This window comes from Falco punctatus (assembly GCF_963210335.1).
Source record: "Falco punctatus genome assembly, chromosome: 5".
In the NCBI taxonomy this organism is placed as follows: Eukaryota; Metazoa; Chordata; class Aves; order Falconiformes; family Falconidae; genus Falco; species Falco punctatus.
In genome coordinates this window covers 65,447,937-65,468,188 of record NC_137584.1, presented here as the reverse complement: position 1 = coordinate 65,468,188, position 20,252 = coordinate 65,447,937, and the positions used below count along the sequence as shown (strand labels likewise).

The 20,252-nt window shown below is 35.6% G+C and overlaps 1 protein-coding gene across 2 annotated transcripts in view; it reads right to left on the bottom strand.

The window, feature by feature from the left end:
* CDK19 (cyclin dependent kinase 19) overlaps nucleotides 1–20,252 on the bottom strand; it is a 133,394-nt gene that overhangs the window by 74,322 nt on the left and 38,820 nt on the right. For both annotated transcript variants that reach the window (XM_080388202.1, XM_080388201.1), the window contains one exon: nucleotides 7,733–7,843. Coding sequence is in view for 1 of the 2 variants with exons in the window: in XM_080388201.1 (XP_080244327.1) it covers nucleotides 7,733–7,843 (111 nt within the window). In the remaining variant the exon portion in view is untranslated. The remainder of the gene's footprint in view (nucleotides 1–7,732; nucleotides 7,844–20,252) is intronic.

Sequence of the window (20,252 nt, the reverse complement as noted above, 5' to 3'; positions counted from 1 at the left end):
TGACATATGAGGTAAATGAAGCTCCAGGCAACATTTAAATCTATTCAGCATAAGTAGCCAAGTTACTTTCCCTTTCTGTGCATCTGTATTTTCAGATTCCTAAATCTTAAAAACATGCTTCCACTGATTGGATTCCAAAAATGTTGTGAGTCAACTGGGTATTCACTTTTGAAAATAAAGATAAAGTGAAAGTATTTCTATCACTTCTACATATTTTGTTTTAAATTTAAACAAGGCCTTGACTTTGTGGCAGACTTTAAGTCTATACTCTAAATTAAATTAATACTTCACTGACCAACACTAAAGTGCATGTTTATTAACATTCTAGACAAGCAATGAAGCTTCCAGAGGCTTGCTATAATTTGCTGTTTGCAATCTCTGGGACTACTGGTTTTATTTACTAACTGCTTATTCCCAATTATCAGCTTCAAAAAATGTAATAAAATTGAGAGGAGAAATGGATGAACTGGCTTATTTCAGTAAGACTATTTTAGCTTTTGCAAAGGCAAGACTATATAAATGATAAGAGATAAAGAAGTGCAAAAGAGCTAAGCATTTGGACAAAACATACAATGGTGACTCACTGAACTATGTTCAGTCTAGTAGTTCGTCTGCCTTCTACAGACTAGTGTGTTGAAATTAGTTTGAAAATTGGCTGATGAAGAACTAGACACATTTTCTAAATCCTCCACCATAAACCAAGTAAACATAATGCATGACAACATACCGCAAACCCATTTAACTTGTTTTAAGAAAATCCCTGGTATTTACTCAGCAGTTAAATGAACATTTAAAAAGATCCTAATTTTAGCCTGATTCCAAAGAAGCCAAGTTGATGCAAACGTACTCTCTCTGTGTTTGTGTCATCTCATTCCCAATTCTAAGAATTGTTGTTCAGTATGACAGAGGTTAAAACAAACAAACAAACAAGACCTGGGAAGTTTTCATGGAAGAAAGAAGACAGCTAAAGGAGAGATTTTATGCACGTCTGACTAAATGAAGTTACAGTGTGAGCTCCCACCTCAACAGACATGAGATGATCCACAGACCTCAAGACACAACCCCCTAAGATACCTGACTAGTTTGAGTTCTACTGCTTAAGCCAATGCTTATTTCAAAATTACATGCATCTCCATCAAACTGAAATATGATGTCAACACAGATGCTTCTTCCCACTGAAGTTGTCTGTTCCAACAATTTAGCACAAACCCTTTGCTCTATCCAATCCCTAATACAGCCTTTGAGAATAAAACAGAATTACGTCAATGTGTCAGTAAAGTTACGTTTTAGTATTAAAGAGATGGAAGTTTAAAGACATGGAAGCTTGGATACACATTAAATCTGTGCCAAGGTCAAGAGGAAAATGCAGATTATATGACTTCAAGTCTCATTTTAAACATAGAATATTTCCATCTTCTCTCCTCAGCAATCAATACCCAGCAATCAAAGTTAACTAATATTGAGCATTAGTTGCAAAGCACTTAAAAGTCTATGGAAGAATAAATCAAAATCCAAAGGTGGTAAAACAATCAACCATGCATTGTTTGCACAATTTATTTATTTTTTTTTTAAAAGAAGCATAGACCCAACTAACCTGAGTAATATTTGCTGTTCCAAAAATAAATCACAGCTTCAGAAGCCTACCCTTAGGAGTCATTTCAGACACTAAGGTTTTAGACACTAAAAAAAAATTAAACGTTGTCAAGCATGTTATCACAATAAAATAAAATCAAAACAAAAGTGGATAAAAGTATTTCTACAGCAATCACCTAAGTTTCCAATTTTGGAATCATTACAGCCATCAATGCAACAGTCCTTCAGAAGGGGGTGGTGGGGGTGGTGTAAAACTTCACCTCAACATGCTCCCTTCTAAATGATGCCAGCACATGGCCATTATCAAGTATTTTCTCCAGAAAGTCATTAACCAAACTGCCTAATGAAAAATCCATTTCCAAGTGACAAGAGGTCAACAATTTAAGTAACAGTGAAAGAAGCTTTGATACAGTAACATTTGCTAATGCCAACTCGCTTTAAATACCTAAGCTTTGAAACAAAGCAGACAACAGATTCAATGTAATTTTCTTAGGTTTTGCTGGGGTCTTTTTAGGTCTTCTACATCTTTCAGACCTAAATATGTCAAAATAACTCTATATGATAATAAAAACATCAGAATTCAGCTACCCCTGAAACACTCAGTATCCAGGCCATTCCATTCACAGTAATTCCTCACACGTCATGCTTTTGCACCCTTGCCTCTGTCTTTGGGGTCTGTTCCTACCTGTTGTTTCCCCCATTTCTCACACTTCATGGTACGGAAAATGAACTCACATAAAGTACCCTCTAACCCCCACAACCCCAGCAGAAAAAGCAAGTTTTGTGAGTGACAAGCGCGTTCTCGGAACAGACAACTATCGATATCAACAAGAAATGGCGCTGCTCTCCACAAGATATCCAAGCATCACTTTGGTATCAAAAACACCCCATCCATTATATTTCAAAGGGCTAAATCATGTCATAAAGACTTTCCATAACCATGGCCGATGATAAAAATTGGAATGTTAAAGCCATCAAAACCTATACCAGCCCACTCCCTTCTTCCCCAACAAATCTTACATGCCTCTGCCAGCTAGCAGAATCCTGTATCGGTAACTACGCACACAATAGAGGAGACAGAACAAAGAGTCACGCAGTGGAGCAGGACTGAATTAAAACAAAAACATATACATGACTGCAGCAAATCAAAAGAGAAAAAAATAAAACCACTACACTGAGAAAAGTATTTTCATCTATATAAAAATATTTGTGATCAACTGCTGTCTGAATTATCCTCAAGATTTAGAACTAAACTGAAGCCTAGTGGAAGAAAGAGTTATAATCGATTACACCATATTTGTGGAATACTTTAAAACTCAGATATATCAGAAAACATTCGTGTGATTATGCAAATGTGCAGTTTTGTTGCACAAATCAGTTTGCAAAACCCTCACAATTTCATTTAGCATATAAGAATATTATTCAAAATATTGTTTGCTGAAATTAAGTATATTTATATGTATATTGAGAGAGTCAGCTAGTGTTACATAATTTACAAGTAGAAAAAATATTTTTCTCCTTTCCATTATTTGATGATTATTTTTAGGAAAAATATTTTTCTCCTTTCCATTATTTGATGATTATTTTTAGGTACACATGACCATGCTTATAATCTCTATCCTACACTTTTAAAGAGCACAATATACATAAGTAACAAGTATTTAATATAATACAAAGCCATTCTATGCATATATTTTCATTATTATCAATAATATTTTCAAGATTCATTTTATTTCATATTTCTCAGTAGTATTTACTGCTAAGCAGTTAGTTGTTAGAGGTCACCAGATTTTAATAATGAGAGAAACATTCAACCAAACCTAAAAAATACCCATCATGGTTCAACTGGTCTTGGACAGTGAATGTATTATCACATTCAATATTATCAAATCATAGTTAATAATTTACTTAAGAACCCATTTATTAAGAATCAACAATGGTTTTTATGGCCATAAAACACATTCAAAACATTTTACTGTGATAAAAACGCCACTGTTTTTCAGAATGATATTTTAAAAAAAAAAATAATCAGAAGCTTCTGATTTAAGTTACAACATAGATTTCCAGAAAAGGGGATCTTAAGGCTTTCAAGTTACATGCATATATTAAATGAGTCTGGAAACTAACTCTGTACCATAGCTAAAAATGTGGATACCCTATCAATTCAGCACATACAAAAAAAGAGTTACATAAACGTTGCTTAGGAACAAAACTCCTATTTAACAATATAGACACTATGGAATTGAAGACATTGAACATGTGCTTATCGGCAGTACCAAAACCAAAAATACATGCTTTAGAAAGCATTTTCAATACTAAAAATAAGATGCTATAGAAATATAGGAGAGCAGCTAGGAACAAAAAAAAGCTCTAAAGTATTATAACTCTTCAATGACTAAAAGTAACTACACTGACAACAAATAGAATTCACCTTCAGAGCAGATTTCAACTTTTCTAAAAGTCCAGTGAAGTAACCATCATGCATTTAATATAAATTTGAATAATGTCTTCAAGTGCATGAGTTTTACATAGGAAGTTCTGGACAGCAGTACACAACTTAAGACTAAGGTAAAATAAGAACACACATTGAAGTTGAATAGGAAAATAAGTTACTCCTTAGTGATAAAACAGCAAAAACCTATGGATTTAAAACAACCTTTTTTTTAAAAAAAAAAAAAGGTCAAAAATTAACAGAAAAATACACATATCAGTTGAAGGAATTACACTTTTTCTTGGAAAGATTTCATCCATGCATAGTTTTATAAGACTAAAGTTTTAACTGTGTACTGGAAAAAGTAACTTTAAAATAGTATGAGTTCCACTCATGGACTTAAGAGTAACTCAGCTACGTGTTAACATAGTTACATTTTTGATCTTAACATACATTAATCAAGGCAGAAAACCTGGATACAATTTGGATTTAAAGCACTCACGACCTTATGAGTAGATATTGAAAAAGAAAAGTCCCTCACAGGAGACAGAACAAGAGAAGGTTGGTTCTGTGGTTATGAATATCTGAAGTTTAAAGTCTCAGACATATAGAATATAAAGGTGTGACACCGAAGCAGGTTGCCAGGGATTTAGAAAGGATGTGGCTTGTAATGTATGAGATACTCAATACCATCTCTGGACAGACACATTTTTAACCTTCCATCAGATATTCCTTTTATACTGAGCTACAAGCTAATGAATCTTGCATTTACTTCATAGCATGAGCATATATAATGCGATGACAGTGTAGACAATACACTATAAACATATGTGGCACATCCAACAGTCTAAGAACTTTACCAGTTGACAGACACTAACAGCCAAGAAAAATCATAAGGAAATCATCTGTGGATTACATTAAGAGTTATGGTAATTAAACCAAACAAGGGTTATAAATCAATTCATCAGAAGAATTCCTATACTCTTAGATATTCTTTGTTGTAACCTCATGAATGGCTTTGCATTTTTTTGTATAATGCAACATGAGAGGTAACGAAGGAAAAATCTTTTCTAGACTGTTTAAGTTTGTAGGCAAAGACAACATAGTAAGTCATCAGCATTACCTGTCAAAAGTAGTTCAAATTAGAATAGCTTTCTTCATCCCTTAGTAACGGTATCAACAGAAGTTACAGCAAATTATAAAGTATGGTGCTATCTATACTCACATGTCATATTTCAGCAGTCTAATCATTGGGAATTAAATGCAAAGTTAAAAAAAAAGTTCTTGCTCACCATAAAAGAACTTTTTAATAAGCTTAATTGGCACCATCACTTTTCCTCATTAGAACAGGACAATCTTTTTTTTCCAGCATTACAAAATTAACAGTATAAGATAGCATCTAATACAGTTTATTCATCTCTTGCCAAATGTTTCCAGTACAGAAGCTGAAAAAATGTAATGATTTTAATTAATCTGATGTTTTGGAAGTGATGAGCATTTACTCTTCTCATTGCAGCCAGTAGGAGTTAATACAGCTGGGCAGCTTTGAACAGAAGGACGATACCCATACTTCAGACAAATTTTGGTAAGTAACTCTAAGGTACCTATATTTGAAACCATTGAAACTACCTCTCTCTAGTGATAGCACATCTACAATTCCAAAATTTAAATCCTTCTAAAGTGATACCCACAATGAATAGACTTTTTTTGCTTTTGTGTAGTGCTGGGGGAGCACAAGGTGCTAAGCAATAACAAAACGTGCCAATCCCCTACTACAATTTCTACCCCAAAGAGCTGAAAGGGCACAAGCTGTAAAGCACAGGAAATGCAAAACACAACACAACACAGACAGAATGACAAGTGGTTGTTATTACTGAAATGCGTTACAAAATAAGTGGATTTTCAGGAGTTTTTTGAAGGAGGATAGTGAAGGATCTTTACGTACGTTAATTGGGAGGCTGTTCCATGTGTAGGAGGCAGCGTGGAAAAAGACACAAAGTTGGGAGTGAGCAAAAGAGACAAAAGGGGAATTAAGAGCGATGCTTGGGAAGTGCTGACGGTAAAGGAAATGAGGACCAAGGTTAAGCCAGAACCAAGAGTGCCTTGAACATGGCTAACTTTATGCAAGGGAAGAAAAAAAATTCCTGGCAAAGGCTTAAGAAGCAAGGAAACATGGGCAATTATACAGCAAAAGAGAAATGATTCGTGTAGCATGTCCCATAGGGGGGGGGGGGAAACAAAAAGTAAGAGTTAGGAAGTGGGAGACCAGTTCACATCAAATAAGTAGTGTAACAAACATTTCAGTCTCAAGGAATAGAAAAGAATTAAGTTCACTGAGATTATGACCAATACCCAGCCAGATGTGAAGAGTGGTAATATGATTAGACTGCAGTTATTCTTCATCTAAACCTGTTAAACCATGTGAAAAATCACATATAGCGTAATAACCAGTTGCCCAAAATAAATTCAAATGGAAAAGGTTATAAAAAAGGTATTTTAAACATGCCATTCAATGTAGCAGTAAAATATGTTTGTTGTGGTTGTTCTATAAAATGAGTAAACTCATTTGGTGCACAAATAAATTCTGTACCATACAGGGGTTTAGCTGCTGTATTCCTATCCATCATCACTGTCACCAGTTATGAGAAATACACAAACTCTAAGTATACACTTAACTTCGATGAAGAAAACTTTTAAAATACAAATCTGTGACTCCATAAGAGAAATCAAATTAGATATTTTTTTAAGCATACGAAGGGGAACGAAATACTATGACTTTACTTGTTCCGAGCCAGGAGCACCTTTTTGCATGGTCTAATTTTATGTTCCTTCCAGATTACAATTTGTGTCACTTACAAGTACATATTCATTAGCTCTTGAGAGCTAAGTGCAAAGAAATTGAGCAATTTGTCACTAACATTAGTAATAGAAACTTTTATATTATTGAGCCTTAAAAAGCAATATTGGAATTTATATTACTGCTTCCTCTCCTTGCCAATATTTTCAAGGAAATTATAAACATATTCATTAATACTCTTAGTGTTTTATATATTTTGGGTTTAAACACAAATCCAAGCCCAAGCAACTCACACCTTACGAACAGGTGTGGAGCTTGGATATTTGTATGAGTTCAACTCATCACATCATTGATGTCCATCTCTACAATAGATTAAATCAAATCATATCATATTTTGCTGGGAACTTAAAAACAGACATCTAAGCCTCTACTCCTTTTCCATATAGTTATAGTCGACCAGTAGGCCCAATCAGCAGCACTACTTTTTCTTCTTATTTTCTTTCTGCTCATACTGTCACAAATTCACTGTTTAGAATTAGATGATTGAATGTTGGTCACTTCCACTATATCTCAGTGATAGGACTCAGTGAAGTGCAGAGAGAAAGGGAGCAGAAAGAGAGGGAGAGCAGAGAGAGAGTTTGGTTGGTTGGTTGCAAACTGTTTTACAAGTCCTCCATTTATGAAAGCTTTCTTTAACTCCAATTAGAGCTTGTAGGAAAATCTTTTCACTTCAAAATGCAACATGACTTCAAAAAATTCTACATAGCTTTTTGGAGATTTTAAAGTGTACAAATAACAGGATGTCAGTTAGACCCTTAATTACAAATTTTATGCATCTCTGTGCTATATGAAGGTATACCGCACACACTCATATTATACTACCTCAGACACTCGGGGAAATCTGTACTTACCCACAAATCATGTTCAGCATAATCAAACAGCAGCCAAACCTTTCTGTCACTGTGAGAAAGGAAAACCTTCTGCAATGCAATCACATTAGGGTGCTTCAGCTCTCGTAAAAGCTGCAAAGAAACAGAGAAGCTCTTGTTACTTCTGTGTTTTTTTAAGAAAGACACAAGACAACAAAACAGGGCTTAGCACAAAGAGTGAGCAATTAATCCTAGAAGAGGCCCTAGAAGAAAAGATGCCAGTGATTCAGCACATAATCTTCAAAATGTCAAAATCAGTATATACACAGCCTCCGTGGCATGGGTTACTGTTCTGCCAACACAGCTGGCCATCGCCAGCTACCCTTCTCTGCCCCACAGTCAGCACACAGCTGCCCATCCCACCTACTCATCCCACTCACCCTCAGCCTCTATCCTAAAGTAAAAGATGTTATTACACACAAACACAACTGTTCTGTTAAAGGTGAACATCAGGATTTGAGAATGCCAGAATGAAGTCTGTATTGCTGGTCCAGCTCTTTATGTGGACAACGCAGTCCTTGATCACCACATAAATTATTGGTAGTACAATGATTTCTTTTGCATTGGATCCCTGTCTCACTTGCCTAGAAGTCCACAGGGTGGATCTTCTCAGAATATAAGGCTGTTTTCAAAAAGAAGTTTACCAAAACCATTTTTCTAATCATTGTTTCAACTACTATCCCATAATGCACAAATAAACCCAGGCTTATTTATGGCTTGCCAGAAAGAAAACGAAGTCTCATGACTAATTAGACAGCACATTAGAACAGGCACCACTGCTGAAGTCATCCTTCTGCCAGATTAAATCAGTCTCAGGAGGAGTTGGGAAGCAGTACTCCCAAAAACATCATTTCCATGGAATCACTTTTTTTTTTTTCCCCTCTTCCATACTGCAGTCACAAGAATGATTGATCACTTCTGTTTTATCTGAAAATTGCTTTCATCTGCAGCACTAGTATATAAATTGCCAACAATCAATTTATAATGGCGAAATAGTAAATGGAGTAGGTTCCAAGGCACATTTGAGAGAAATGAATCGTCCCTTTTTTCACCTTACAGAGAAAGATGCAATATGGGGGCGGGGGGGATAGGGGAATATGGAAAATTATTAATTTTAATTTATATTATCCTTTGGCTATACAGATATCTGTCAAGACAAGATATGTTCTAAGGAATATTACAACTGCTTAGATCTATTCCTGTTTTCCAGCAAATGAAATAATTTAAATGCCTTTTCTACTAAGCAGGAAGCATTTTCTTTTTGTTTCTTTCTCTCTCTAAGCACTAAGAACTTCTAGCTGTAAAAGAAATTCCTCCCTAATGAACTGATCAATAGTCACACCCAGGTATCACTTACAAGATACCAGCAGATATCATTTTATCACGTAAATAGTAACAACTTGCAGAATTATAACCTAACAATACTCTAGAGATTAAAATAAGTCTCTTCGACATGCATCAAGAGATGTTGCTGTATACTTTGTCTTTAGCAATATTAAAAACTGTTTTCCAGTAGGGACTTCATGTAATGCCTTTGCCTCTTCTCTTTTCTTTCTCAATAAGGAGTTCTTTCTATTTTATGATAATTTTTACACTATGAGAAGAAAAAAAAAATATAGTAGGCACTTTTTTTTTATTTGCTATTAGATTTTTCTTAAAGATAGTGTTGGCTGCAATAGCAGTATAAAATAACTCCAGATTTTTCTTCCTTAAAAAAATGAGATTAAATAAACCATTATCTCAAAATATGTAAAACTTTGCAGTAAGAAACAGCCATAGAGAATATATTTCCATATCAAATGCTAGCATATAATAAACACTAACAGAAATGTTACGTAAAGCATTAAGAATGGGAAGACTGCCTAAAGCATTGTGCATTAACAGAAAGGTACTATATGAAAACGAGACAGGAATGTGTGTATTTAAGTTCTCAAACACTTCTGGCTCACACCAGTCCAGAGAGAAAACGTACATAGCAGTGGGCTATTAGAACAGCCTGATTAATAAATGAACCTGAAACCTCTCCTTTTTATGCAAGTCACAAAAAAGGATACTTAAATATGAAAGAAAGTGTAAATTTCTTACCCAGAACAATAACATACACTCATTTACAATGAGTAAGTTACTTCTAACGCATCATTCTTCTCTTTTGATTCAACTTAGATGACACAATAAGCATCCCTATCCACACCCAGCATTTTTCACATGAGTTACTGGTATGATCTTAAACACTGATTACCATTACAAGTAAGGGAACGTGGGAAGAAATCAAGTTAGTTTTATACTACACATGTTGAGTTTCTAACAGAGAATGTCTGTATCTGAGCTGAAGGTGAAGAATACAGTACTCTAAGGCCAACAGTGTCTGCAAAAAAGTTCTGACACGATTTTTCAGCTACTGGATGACTGGTTACAGTTGCAGACATAGATGGTAAGAGCTCCCACCAAACTAATAAAGCCTGTTTACGCAGGTTACAGACACAGTCTCTACCTGCCTGCTTCTCCAGCCTGGCCTGCCCATAAAAGCTAGCAATTTTTCTAAATTGTACTGTCAATGAACATGTTAAAAGCAGTAAGATTGTTTTTAAAGGTGCAATCTAGAAGATGCTGGGATGCTCCTGACACCTTAATCATGGGGGCTACTGCAGCCTTATAAATAAAAATGTTATGTTTTTCTCTCATGAGAAGTAGTTACACAGCAAAATATTTCAGAGATATGAATGCTTACCAAAAGACATCTTCTCTAATAGTTATATTTAATGGGATATTCATTATTTATAAAGAACATATATGGACTTGATTCTCTGACTTAAACTCATTCTGTAGTTATTTAGACACCAACCAATATTAAAAACTAGACTGAAAACTTGTCAAATAATCTTGTTAGATTATTAGACTATGTTAGATGGAACATGTAACAGAAAATACTGGTAAGTTATTACTAAAAATATTAAAATAAGCTTTTGTGTTATTGATTCTGTACTCCAACAGATTAATTAATTTGTTAATTCATTTTTCTTTTAATTCATTAAGTCAATAAATAAGGTGGAAGGCAACTCAAATTTTATTTTCTTGTCACCTGTCTTAAGTGAATGCTTTAGCACTTAGCACAGCTAGTAATTTTGGAAGTGCTTTTGTAGTTTCAGCAAACAACAGACCTGTATACCACCTTCTTCTACTATATAATAGTACTATATATAGATAAATATATATAATAGCACTTCTAACACTAATATAACAGGAGGCCACAAAAAATTTCACGTACAATAGAAACCTGCAAGTGGACGGAAGTGGTACACATCCAAACCAGCACAGTTTTAAAGGCTTTATGACATTCTGGCTGTCAAGACTGTGAATGCTGCACAGCAGCTGGGAGCCATACCAAGAAAATGCTGGCTCTAGAGTCCAACGCACTGCGTCAAGAATGGAAGATCTGCTCTAGCCATGCTGGGCTTGCAATGGTGCTAGGCACCAACTAGATGACATGAGAAACTATAGCTCAGGGTACAATTGGCTAGCATGAGTCACCAACAGAAATGTTGGTCAGATTTACAGCTGAAAATAACCTCATCTAGAGACAAAGACAAGCAGAAGAGAGTGACCCACAAGGACTGAACAGGTCCACAAAGAGCGGAGATGAGGGGAGTCATTCAAAAAGCACTGGAAAGGTGGGATCAGAAAGGAATACAGGGCAGAACTAAATACACAGCTATGGAAATCAAGAGAGTGCAAATTTGAGATGTTTCAAAGATAATTATTGATCTGCCGTTTAGCTAAAAAGAAACCTGAGATTTCAAAAACAGTATTTTCATTAAAGCAGACAGGGGGAAGCCAATAATGTGAAAACACGGGGTCATATTTAAAGCTACTTGCATCGTGGTTGTATCAACTACGTACCCTAATGACTTTTACGCATGACTAGAATTTTGTCAATATTTAACCTCCACACCAACGACCTAACAGTACTGTCATTAATATTTGTCTAAATAGCTTCAAAATTATGTACTGCTTTAAAGGATGCCAGGGTAGTCCCCAGTTGCCCAGCTAACTCTACTCTTGAAACAAAGACCTAACTCATGTTAGATTTGCCACTTTAGATTTTCTGCCAGCTTCTGCTATGAAGGGTTGTGGGTTCCTATCATCTTTGTGCAGACTAAGAACGAACCTGACTTCAAATTCTCTGAATAAGGGAGCAGAAAACCTAATTGTTAAATATATTGCCCAAATTGGGGGTGGGTGGGGTGGGGGGGTGGCAGGGGAAGAGTGTCTTAAGACTAGAGTTAGACTTTAGCTTGGTATATGTTTCACCTTGCCATGTCACCCTTTCACTACTCCCTTTATTAGCGGTCACGTGCCACATATATCTAACAGTTAAGTCATGCACCTTTTCCTGAAATGGTTGTATTTTTGTTCATCACCACAAACACATTTCACAAATGTGCATTTTAGCCATATCTAGAATCCCAACGACAACTTCAGAGACACGGTACATAATTGTCTACAGCTTTTCTGCACCACAGATTGCTGTATAAACTTTAAACATACAAAATGGATAGATGAGACATAATACCAATACTATTTTTCTTAGGTCTTTCACAAAAGTAAATCAGTTTGGAGACTTGGTTAATTCAAGTCTAAAGTTAGAAAGAAGTTGTTAATAAACTGTCCTAGTAATTGAAAGATTGCATTCTACCTGACAACATTTTATTACAAGGTAACAACCCAAATGTAAAAAGGATCTGCAACTGCTAAAATCTATTACTAAGTGAACACAACATCCTATTTTAATGGTACTGTAGCTTACTGTTCCTCTAAAATTTCAAGTTCCATCATACACAAGTTGCAGTAAAATGCTAATAAAAACCTGTCTCAGGTGAGTAACAGTATGTATCTGTCTTGGTAACAGCATACAAAGCAGTTTAGGTAGGAAGTCATTCAGAAGGACATCATTCTGAATTGTCAACATCTGTGCAACTTCAATTGCTTTCTTGTAAACCTATTAGATTTTTTAATTATTCTTCTGGTCAAGTGAATCGTACAAATGTCTTTGCTCGCCACTTCTCTTAGTTGATGCCACAGTCTCAAATCTTAAAATGCTGCATTTGGATAGCCCGAATGGCATGAAATAGCTTGTACGATTCCAGGCACCTACACACTATATACAGAATTGCAGTAATTTCTTCAAAGGGTAACAGAAACTAGATGAAATTAACTGCACAAAATTCTGAATTCATGCACTTAGAAACTAACCAAGAATTTCTACTAAAGACTAAGAAGGCATCAGGTACAAGTGACAAAAAGGTAGAACCGGATTACTATAGAACAAAGAAAACTGAGAGCTTAAGTCTGATACTAGATATACTAGTTGAGGTATTTACAGGAGAAAAGGGGTGTATTGATAGCAATACATAAAAGACTTCTGTGATGTACTTTTAAATATTACATGTGGTTTTCTTCACCTATGCTCAAACATCTCCCCTTACACACACACACACGCATACACGAAGATGAACTCACCCTGAAAGAGGCAAAGGGTGTCCACAAGAGCAGTCTCTCCCTCAACAGGGAAGAAAAAGCTTACTCAGTTATGTAGCCAATAAAATATTGAAAGGAAATTAGATTGATATCCACTAAAAAACAAAGGCATGAGCACCGAAAATGAAAGACATAATTACGCTAAATGACAATCGTGGTTCAAGAACAGGCAGATACAACTGATAAGAGATAAATTTACCCTGCAGCATGATCTCATGAACAGAAAGGTTCAAGAATGTGCCTCAATAACAGGGAAAACAGCATCTCTCATTTGCAGCTTGATCGTAATTTGGGGGGAAAAAAAGTTACTAGCTGAATTTGATATAACAGTCAGGCACTAGATTCAGTGATGCAATATGTCTGTGTAGTATGTGCTTTTATAGAAGCCTTCATGAAAGGTGGGTTTGGTGAGGACTGATCATTTCCAGCAGATGAAAAAATTCATGTACTGATTGGCAGCCACCTTCTACAGTAATTTGGTTTAACCTTAGCCTACAAATTATCACCATATAATGCAAGTAACTTTTAGATGAAGTAGACCAGCAATTATGAATTGCTCTTTTGCGGTACAGAAAGTTCAGCCTCTCTCCCCACAAAGAAAAAGACAACTTCTGTGAGACAGAAGGAGAGTTACGCTGTTACTAGTATAACCATCATGATCAATTACAAAGGCGTTTAGCACATTTAAAAATAGCCAAGGCAGCACATTCCTCAAAGAACTAACTGTTGCACAGAAATACTTTTACACCACAGGATTCATAATACTTTCTAGCTAAAACCTACAAAAGCAGGGTGAAGACACTTTCATCTCACTGCGAAGGAAACCTAAGAAAAATTAGGGAAAACAGGAAGACAAACATCACTCTCACTACTGACACTAGTAAAACTTGCAGTAAACATGTATTTCTGTGTCAGCAATGACAAAACCCGCAATCATCTTCAGAAATTTATTCTGAGGTCAATATCATCTAAGAAGTATTCCTATCTTTCACACAGTTTACTCCAATCTTTTGATCTACACAGTTAAACTGATCTGGAACACCCTTGGTAGTTTCTTTGACAGAAATGCACTCTGCTACCCCAACCATCTTCAAGGCTAGAATCAAAACATTTAACAGATGGAGATGTGCATCACAAGAAGTCATAGGAAAGACCAAAGCACGAGCCTGATTCCTCATAAAAGCAATTGTACAGTGTAGAATTTTAAAGCTGCCTCTTGTGTGATAAATCTATTCAAAGCCTCTAGGGTCAATGAAGTTGGTTTTAAATTGAAGCTGGGGTTTTCAAAGGAACCTAAAGATCATCATTTTACTTTCTCAGAAGCTCTTTAAAACTTCCAACTTATTTAGATGTTATTAATCAAGACTAGATCCTCTCCTCCGTGTTATTAGTATCATCCCTTCCATGTAGACCCTCTGATGCCTAATATCATACTGAGCTCATGCTGCAGCTTTTACCTCAGGGAGGTATATGGGCTTCTCAAAATAAAAAAAGGCAGCTATTAATTTTATTAAACTTGTAAGAACAATCCTTTTCTAACTGTGCTACAGGCTTCAAAGTTATCAGAAAGAAGAAAAGAGAGGGAAACTGAAAGTGTACCACATTAAAAAAAGTACTCAAAAATCAGCTTTGTTCAGTGATCCAAATTGATTCTCAGGTTTGAGATTTTCCAGTTTGGATTCCCTTTTCTAGTTGGAGAAACGCAACTTACAGAGTTGCCACATAACTGATGTGTAAAAAAAAAAAAGAAATAGTAATAAAGTCTTTACTTTGTAATAGCTTCAAGCTGAGCAGGTATGAAGGGTCTGTTTATCAGTCCTTTCAGCTGTAAGATGACTGTGGCTAGCACATGTGTAAGAGGTCTCAAAAAGATGTGGGCAACAAAAAAAGACATGGAAATATATAATAAATAAATAAATAAATAAATATAAAAAAACCCAACAAAAAAAAAACCCCAGCACTGTTGAAGGAACCTGAGAAGAAAGGTAAAAGTTGAAATGGTAGCTTAAACTCTGCTTCAGAGAGTACATATTCTTTGCATACTCGTCTGGTCAAGCCCTGCCCTTGGACAGTCTTTGGCACACAAAACCAAGTGCAGGAGGCAGACTGAAATGCCAAAAATTAGCAAGTGCCACTCTTGCATGAACTGCTAATGAACTTACATGAACATAAACTGAGGAGTTTACAAAGCACGCTCCAAATTAAAATTAACAAGCTGAAATATTTTAAAGCATGAGTCCAAACAGACTCTCTTCTTCCCTCTAACCCTCCTCCTATACAAGCACCCGATTTTCATCAGTTTTATCTCAAGTAGTCCTTCATATTGAAATGTCCCTCTAAGCCTGCTCTACACGTCCTTCAGCCTTCTCCTTTCTTCACAGTTCCATCCCTCTGAAGCATGCAACCACACACCAAACTGTGAGGGCTCTAAACTCCCACAGCAGAACGATAAACTATGTTTAAAAAAATAAATAAGTAAAAAGACACTTAACAGAAATTAGCCAGTAAATTGCCAAATGCCAGGACAGGAAGAGGACAAAAATGTGCTCCACCCTCCTCCTATGACAAGGATTAAGAAAGTATTTATTCTATAAATATTTTCATTTCAGGAGCTGAAAATGGTCTGGCATTGCTAAATAATATTATTATTCTGAAACAAAAGCTTGGCAAAAGACTTCATAAGTATTACATTTTAACTAAAATAAAGGAACAAAAACTAGGGTAACTGCATTTTTATTTCTTGAGGTTCTCAGCAAAATAAAATTGAGTAACTTTAGCTTTTCTTGGAAAACAGAGGCAGAAATACAAGTACGACAACTCTTTCCATTTCTTAGTTACCCACATGGCATACCATGGCACAGACTTCTTTCTACATGGAAAAAAAGAACTATTGTAAAATTACTTCCAAAACAAGAAAATTGTTATTTTTTTATACAACTAAGTAAGGAAATGCCAAGATTAAGATCATAAAATGTCAGCTAAGCTCCAGTGCCCATATTAAATATATAATTTATTTTCATATATTTTCTAGAAAATACATCTGAATTATTAATTTCTGCATCTTCCTTGTTTCCTTTCAGACAATCAAATTCTAAGCTTTCTCTTCTATTAAAAGCAGCTCTGTAGCCAAATGTAGTCAGTTTGACAGAGATTTAACAATAACCATTTTCCTCCCAATTGGAAGGTATAGAGAAGTTTAAGCTCTGTATCTCTCCACAGAGTTTTTTCTCCTTATTTGGCCTACAATAAAAGAACATTAATCCACACAGATAACACCAACAACTAAATCGAAAACATCTATGAGCATATTCCAAATTTGCTTTTTGGTTGACAAAAAAGACATTTTCTGCTACTGAGAAGAAATTTTCCCATGGAACTAAAAAATACTTTTAAACTTAAAGCTATATTAGAACAGTCTTTACAATGGGGCAGGAGGATACAACACACCACTTCACTAACATAGCTTTAAAATTCAGAAGCAGCATCACATAATTCCACAAACCTACACATTCAGTCTGGGGTTCAAAAGTGCAAATGGTTTTCTCTTGCAATCTTATTCTAACATTTCTGCACTTTTCCTCACAACCAGTTACAATCTTACTCTTGCACTGCATCTCACAGAGAATAAACAGCAACAGCAACTTAGGTTTTTCAAAACCCTTGTAGAAAGGCAACTAACAAGACTAGACATCAGTTCTGATCAGTCATCCATTTTTCAAAGTAATTTTTCCTCTCAAAAAGTTCAGAAAGAAATATTATATAAACCAGAATAAAAGGAATAGTGTTTTAGCAAAGAATGGCCAAAAAGTGTATTTTTCCAACCTCAAGATGATTATTTATGGCACCATTGTAATCCATCTCTCAAGAGGTAATGGATTTCTAACCTATGCAAAGGACTGGACAGTTATTGCAACGCTATCCTGAAAAGAATTCCCATAGAAATTATTTTTACAACCTATGTGTCCCCTTGATTCCTAAAGTTCATTATCTCCTATTTAACTTCTTGATTCTTATTATTAAATTGAAATTTTCATTTTGTGATACTCTTCCATTTTCCACAGTTTAAAATCACAAGCTACACAACTTATAACAAATAACATCAGTTATTTGACAGGTTCATGAAAATAAAATCTAGATCTTGACAAAAACTTCCATCCAATAACTTCTTGTATCCCACCAGTGATAAACAGAATTCCAGAATACGTCTTTTGGACTCAGAGAAAAGTGCAATTCTGTGCCTCTGCTTTAAATCCTGAATTATTGCTATTACATGATACAAAATTTTCCTGGATTTTTTTCTATACAGACCCAGAGCACATCAAGCGTGACAATGCTGAGCTGCTTAAAATCCCGCTCACACCTATACCCAAGACCCAAAACATCTGCCAAAACCACCTGTAAAATTCAATCTGTGTGGGGTTCTCCCAGACAATAGCTAACAGATTTGGCTCTGTAATAAATTGGCTGGGAGACTGCCAGCATCTCCTCTTAATCTGACAGCTCAATAATGAAAGCACTCCCACCGAGTGGCAAACCTGGCTCCAGTCTTCCCCATTGCTCTGACCCGCTGAATGGAAGGGGCACAGTGCAAGTATGACTTCGGGACAACACACCGAGTAAATAGACGTGACTCCCTGCAGCCTGAAGGAAGGTATCCCAGCCCTGGATGGAACCAAGAAATGTTGCATACATCAAGTAACTGAAATCCCACACAGCTTCTCAAGTGTGCATGCTGAATGATACAAATCCAACTCCAGATTTTAACTCTGCCCCTGCTTTGTAAAGGACTTGGTGTATTATTGAAGGTCAAAGAGTATGCTGCTGAGTACTGTCACACCTAAGTCCTCAGCCTGCATACAATTATTTCTCCAATACAAAAACATACAGGAATATAAATCAAGTCTCATAATTAGGCAACAGTCTAACAATAATTTAGAATTTCCAATAGCATATTAAAAAGGCAGTCTTCCTATAATACAAAGTATTAATCCAACACTCCCCTGTGACTCAAAACTGTTTGAAAAGAATCAGTGGTGGCTTAACTTTGTAGCCACTGGTTGTATGCTAGATCACATACCAGCTGTCCTGCAGTCAGCCTAAACCAGCATTAAGTCCATGCTCTGAGAACCTCTAAAGAAATGAAAATCAAGTGCCTATGCCCTAATCTGGACCAAATACTGATGGCTGATCCAGCAATGCAACAGCAGCCTCCAGTCAGGATACAATTCTGTTAGGTCATGTTTCCATAATGCTGGATCACAGAAACAGTGTGATCTAGAATATTTTATTATTCCTTCCTGAAAAATCTACTATGTTTTCAGTGGCAGTATTTCATGACATAAATGGTATGTATTTTAGCATTTCAGGACGCAAACAAAGAATTACCTTTGCACAGTTAAAGAGAGAAGAACAGAAAGAAAAAAAAAAAAAAAAGGAAACTAATGATTAGTCTTCATATATACTCATTCTACTTACTCCTGAATGGGAAGCAGGAGTTTAGATATATAATTTATAGTTTAAGTCTTCTTTAAATGGAAAATTATATCAAATCAGAGCTATGAATTCAAAACATATTAAGCACATTAAAACTCTGTTCCTTACAGGAATCAAGTTAAAGCTGCTTCAGTTCTGAATGACAGCATCCATTAAAGTTTGATGTACTTCAACTGATTTGCTTTTATGTCTTACCTCTAGTTAAGCAAGCTAATAGACAAGCCTATAGTTGCAAGTATAAACTGAGTCTAACACTATGCTCCAAGCGAGAAATGCGCCTGCAGACTGGAGGAGAGAAAATGAGTATTTTTCTGGTCATTAACTTCCTTTCATTAACTTGGGTCTGTTTAAAGTAGCAAAAGTTTTGCACGTAGTTTTATGATCAGGTTTCTTTTATACTGTTTAAGATTCATTTAAGAGTATTACTCTTTCAGAGCTTCTGCTCGAGAACTATAGAAATAATTAGTCTGTTGACAGTTATTTACAACAAATCCAGCATTTCACTCTGGAAGTACACAGCTAGGATCTTCTCAGTGTTTATTAATACAATTAGCTATTAAATTTTTCTGCTTTTGCTCATTGGTTTTCACTTTTTACCCAAATTTTCTGCAATCTTTTTAGCCACAAATCTAATGTGTGAAGCAAGCTAAAACAAGATGTTCATTGGCGGTCTCCCAAGTCATTAAACGCCTACCACAAAATTCCTCTCATACTCACAAGATCAGACTGCAACTGGATAAAAAAAATAAAAATCAGTTTCAAACCTAAAGCCTGCTATTTCCTCATTCTTCTACTAAATACGAAAAACTCTTCAATGAGGCAATGAATGCAGCAAAACCAGTATTTCCCCCAATAAGAACTGATATGGTTCAGGAAGGCTCAAAAGGTGGCTTAATGTAATATACAATTTGGTGAGCAAAGAGATAAAAATACAAACAAGATATGGTAAATAGGGTCTTATGGCAATCCATAAGTACTCAGAACAACAAAGGTTCTGTAAGAGAGGTTTTGAAACCTGTAGATAATAAGAAGAACAAACTAACTAGTAGAAACTAGTAACTGGTTAATATTTACCACCACGAGAAGTTAGGCATGTGGCATTCTGTATTTAATCTTCTACTGAATATAAACTTTCTCTAAAGTAAGTTTTACTGCAAGCAAATGGGAACTGAACTGACTTTTTGCCCAAGGCAGCAAAAGCCATGGGGCCCTGAAAACAACACACCATGAACACTCATGTTAGACTTTCTTCCCAAGAACTGAATGCAGATACTGTCCCTGATATTATGCAGAAATGAGTAATTGGAAGTCACTCTCAAGACCTGCAACAGAACTCTTCCAGATCTGGTGTATCTCATTAAGCATGCAATTAGCAGTAGCAAATAACATTTTAATAATCCCAGCCAAAATGTCAGAGTTCATTTATGTGCATCTTCCTTCTGGAATAACAATTTCACACTGCCTGAAGAAAGAG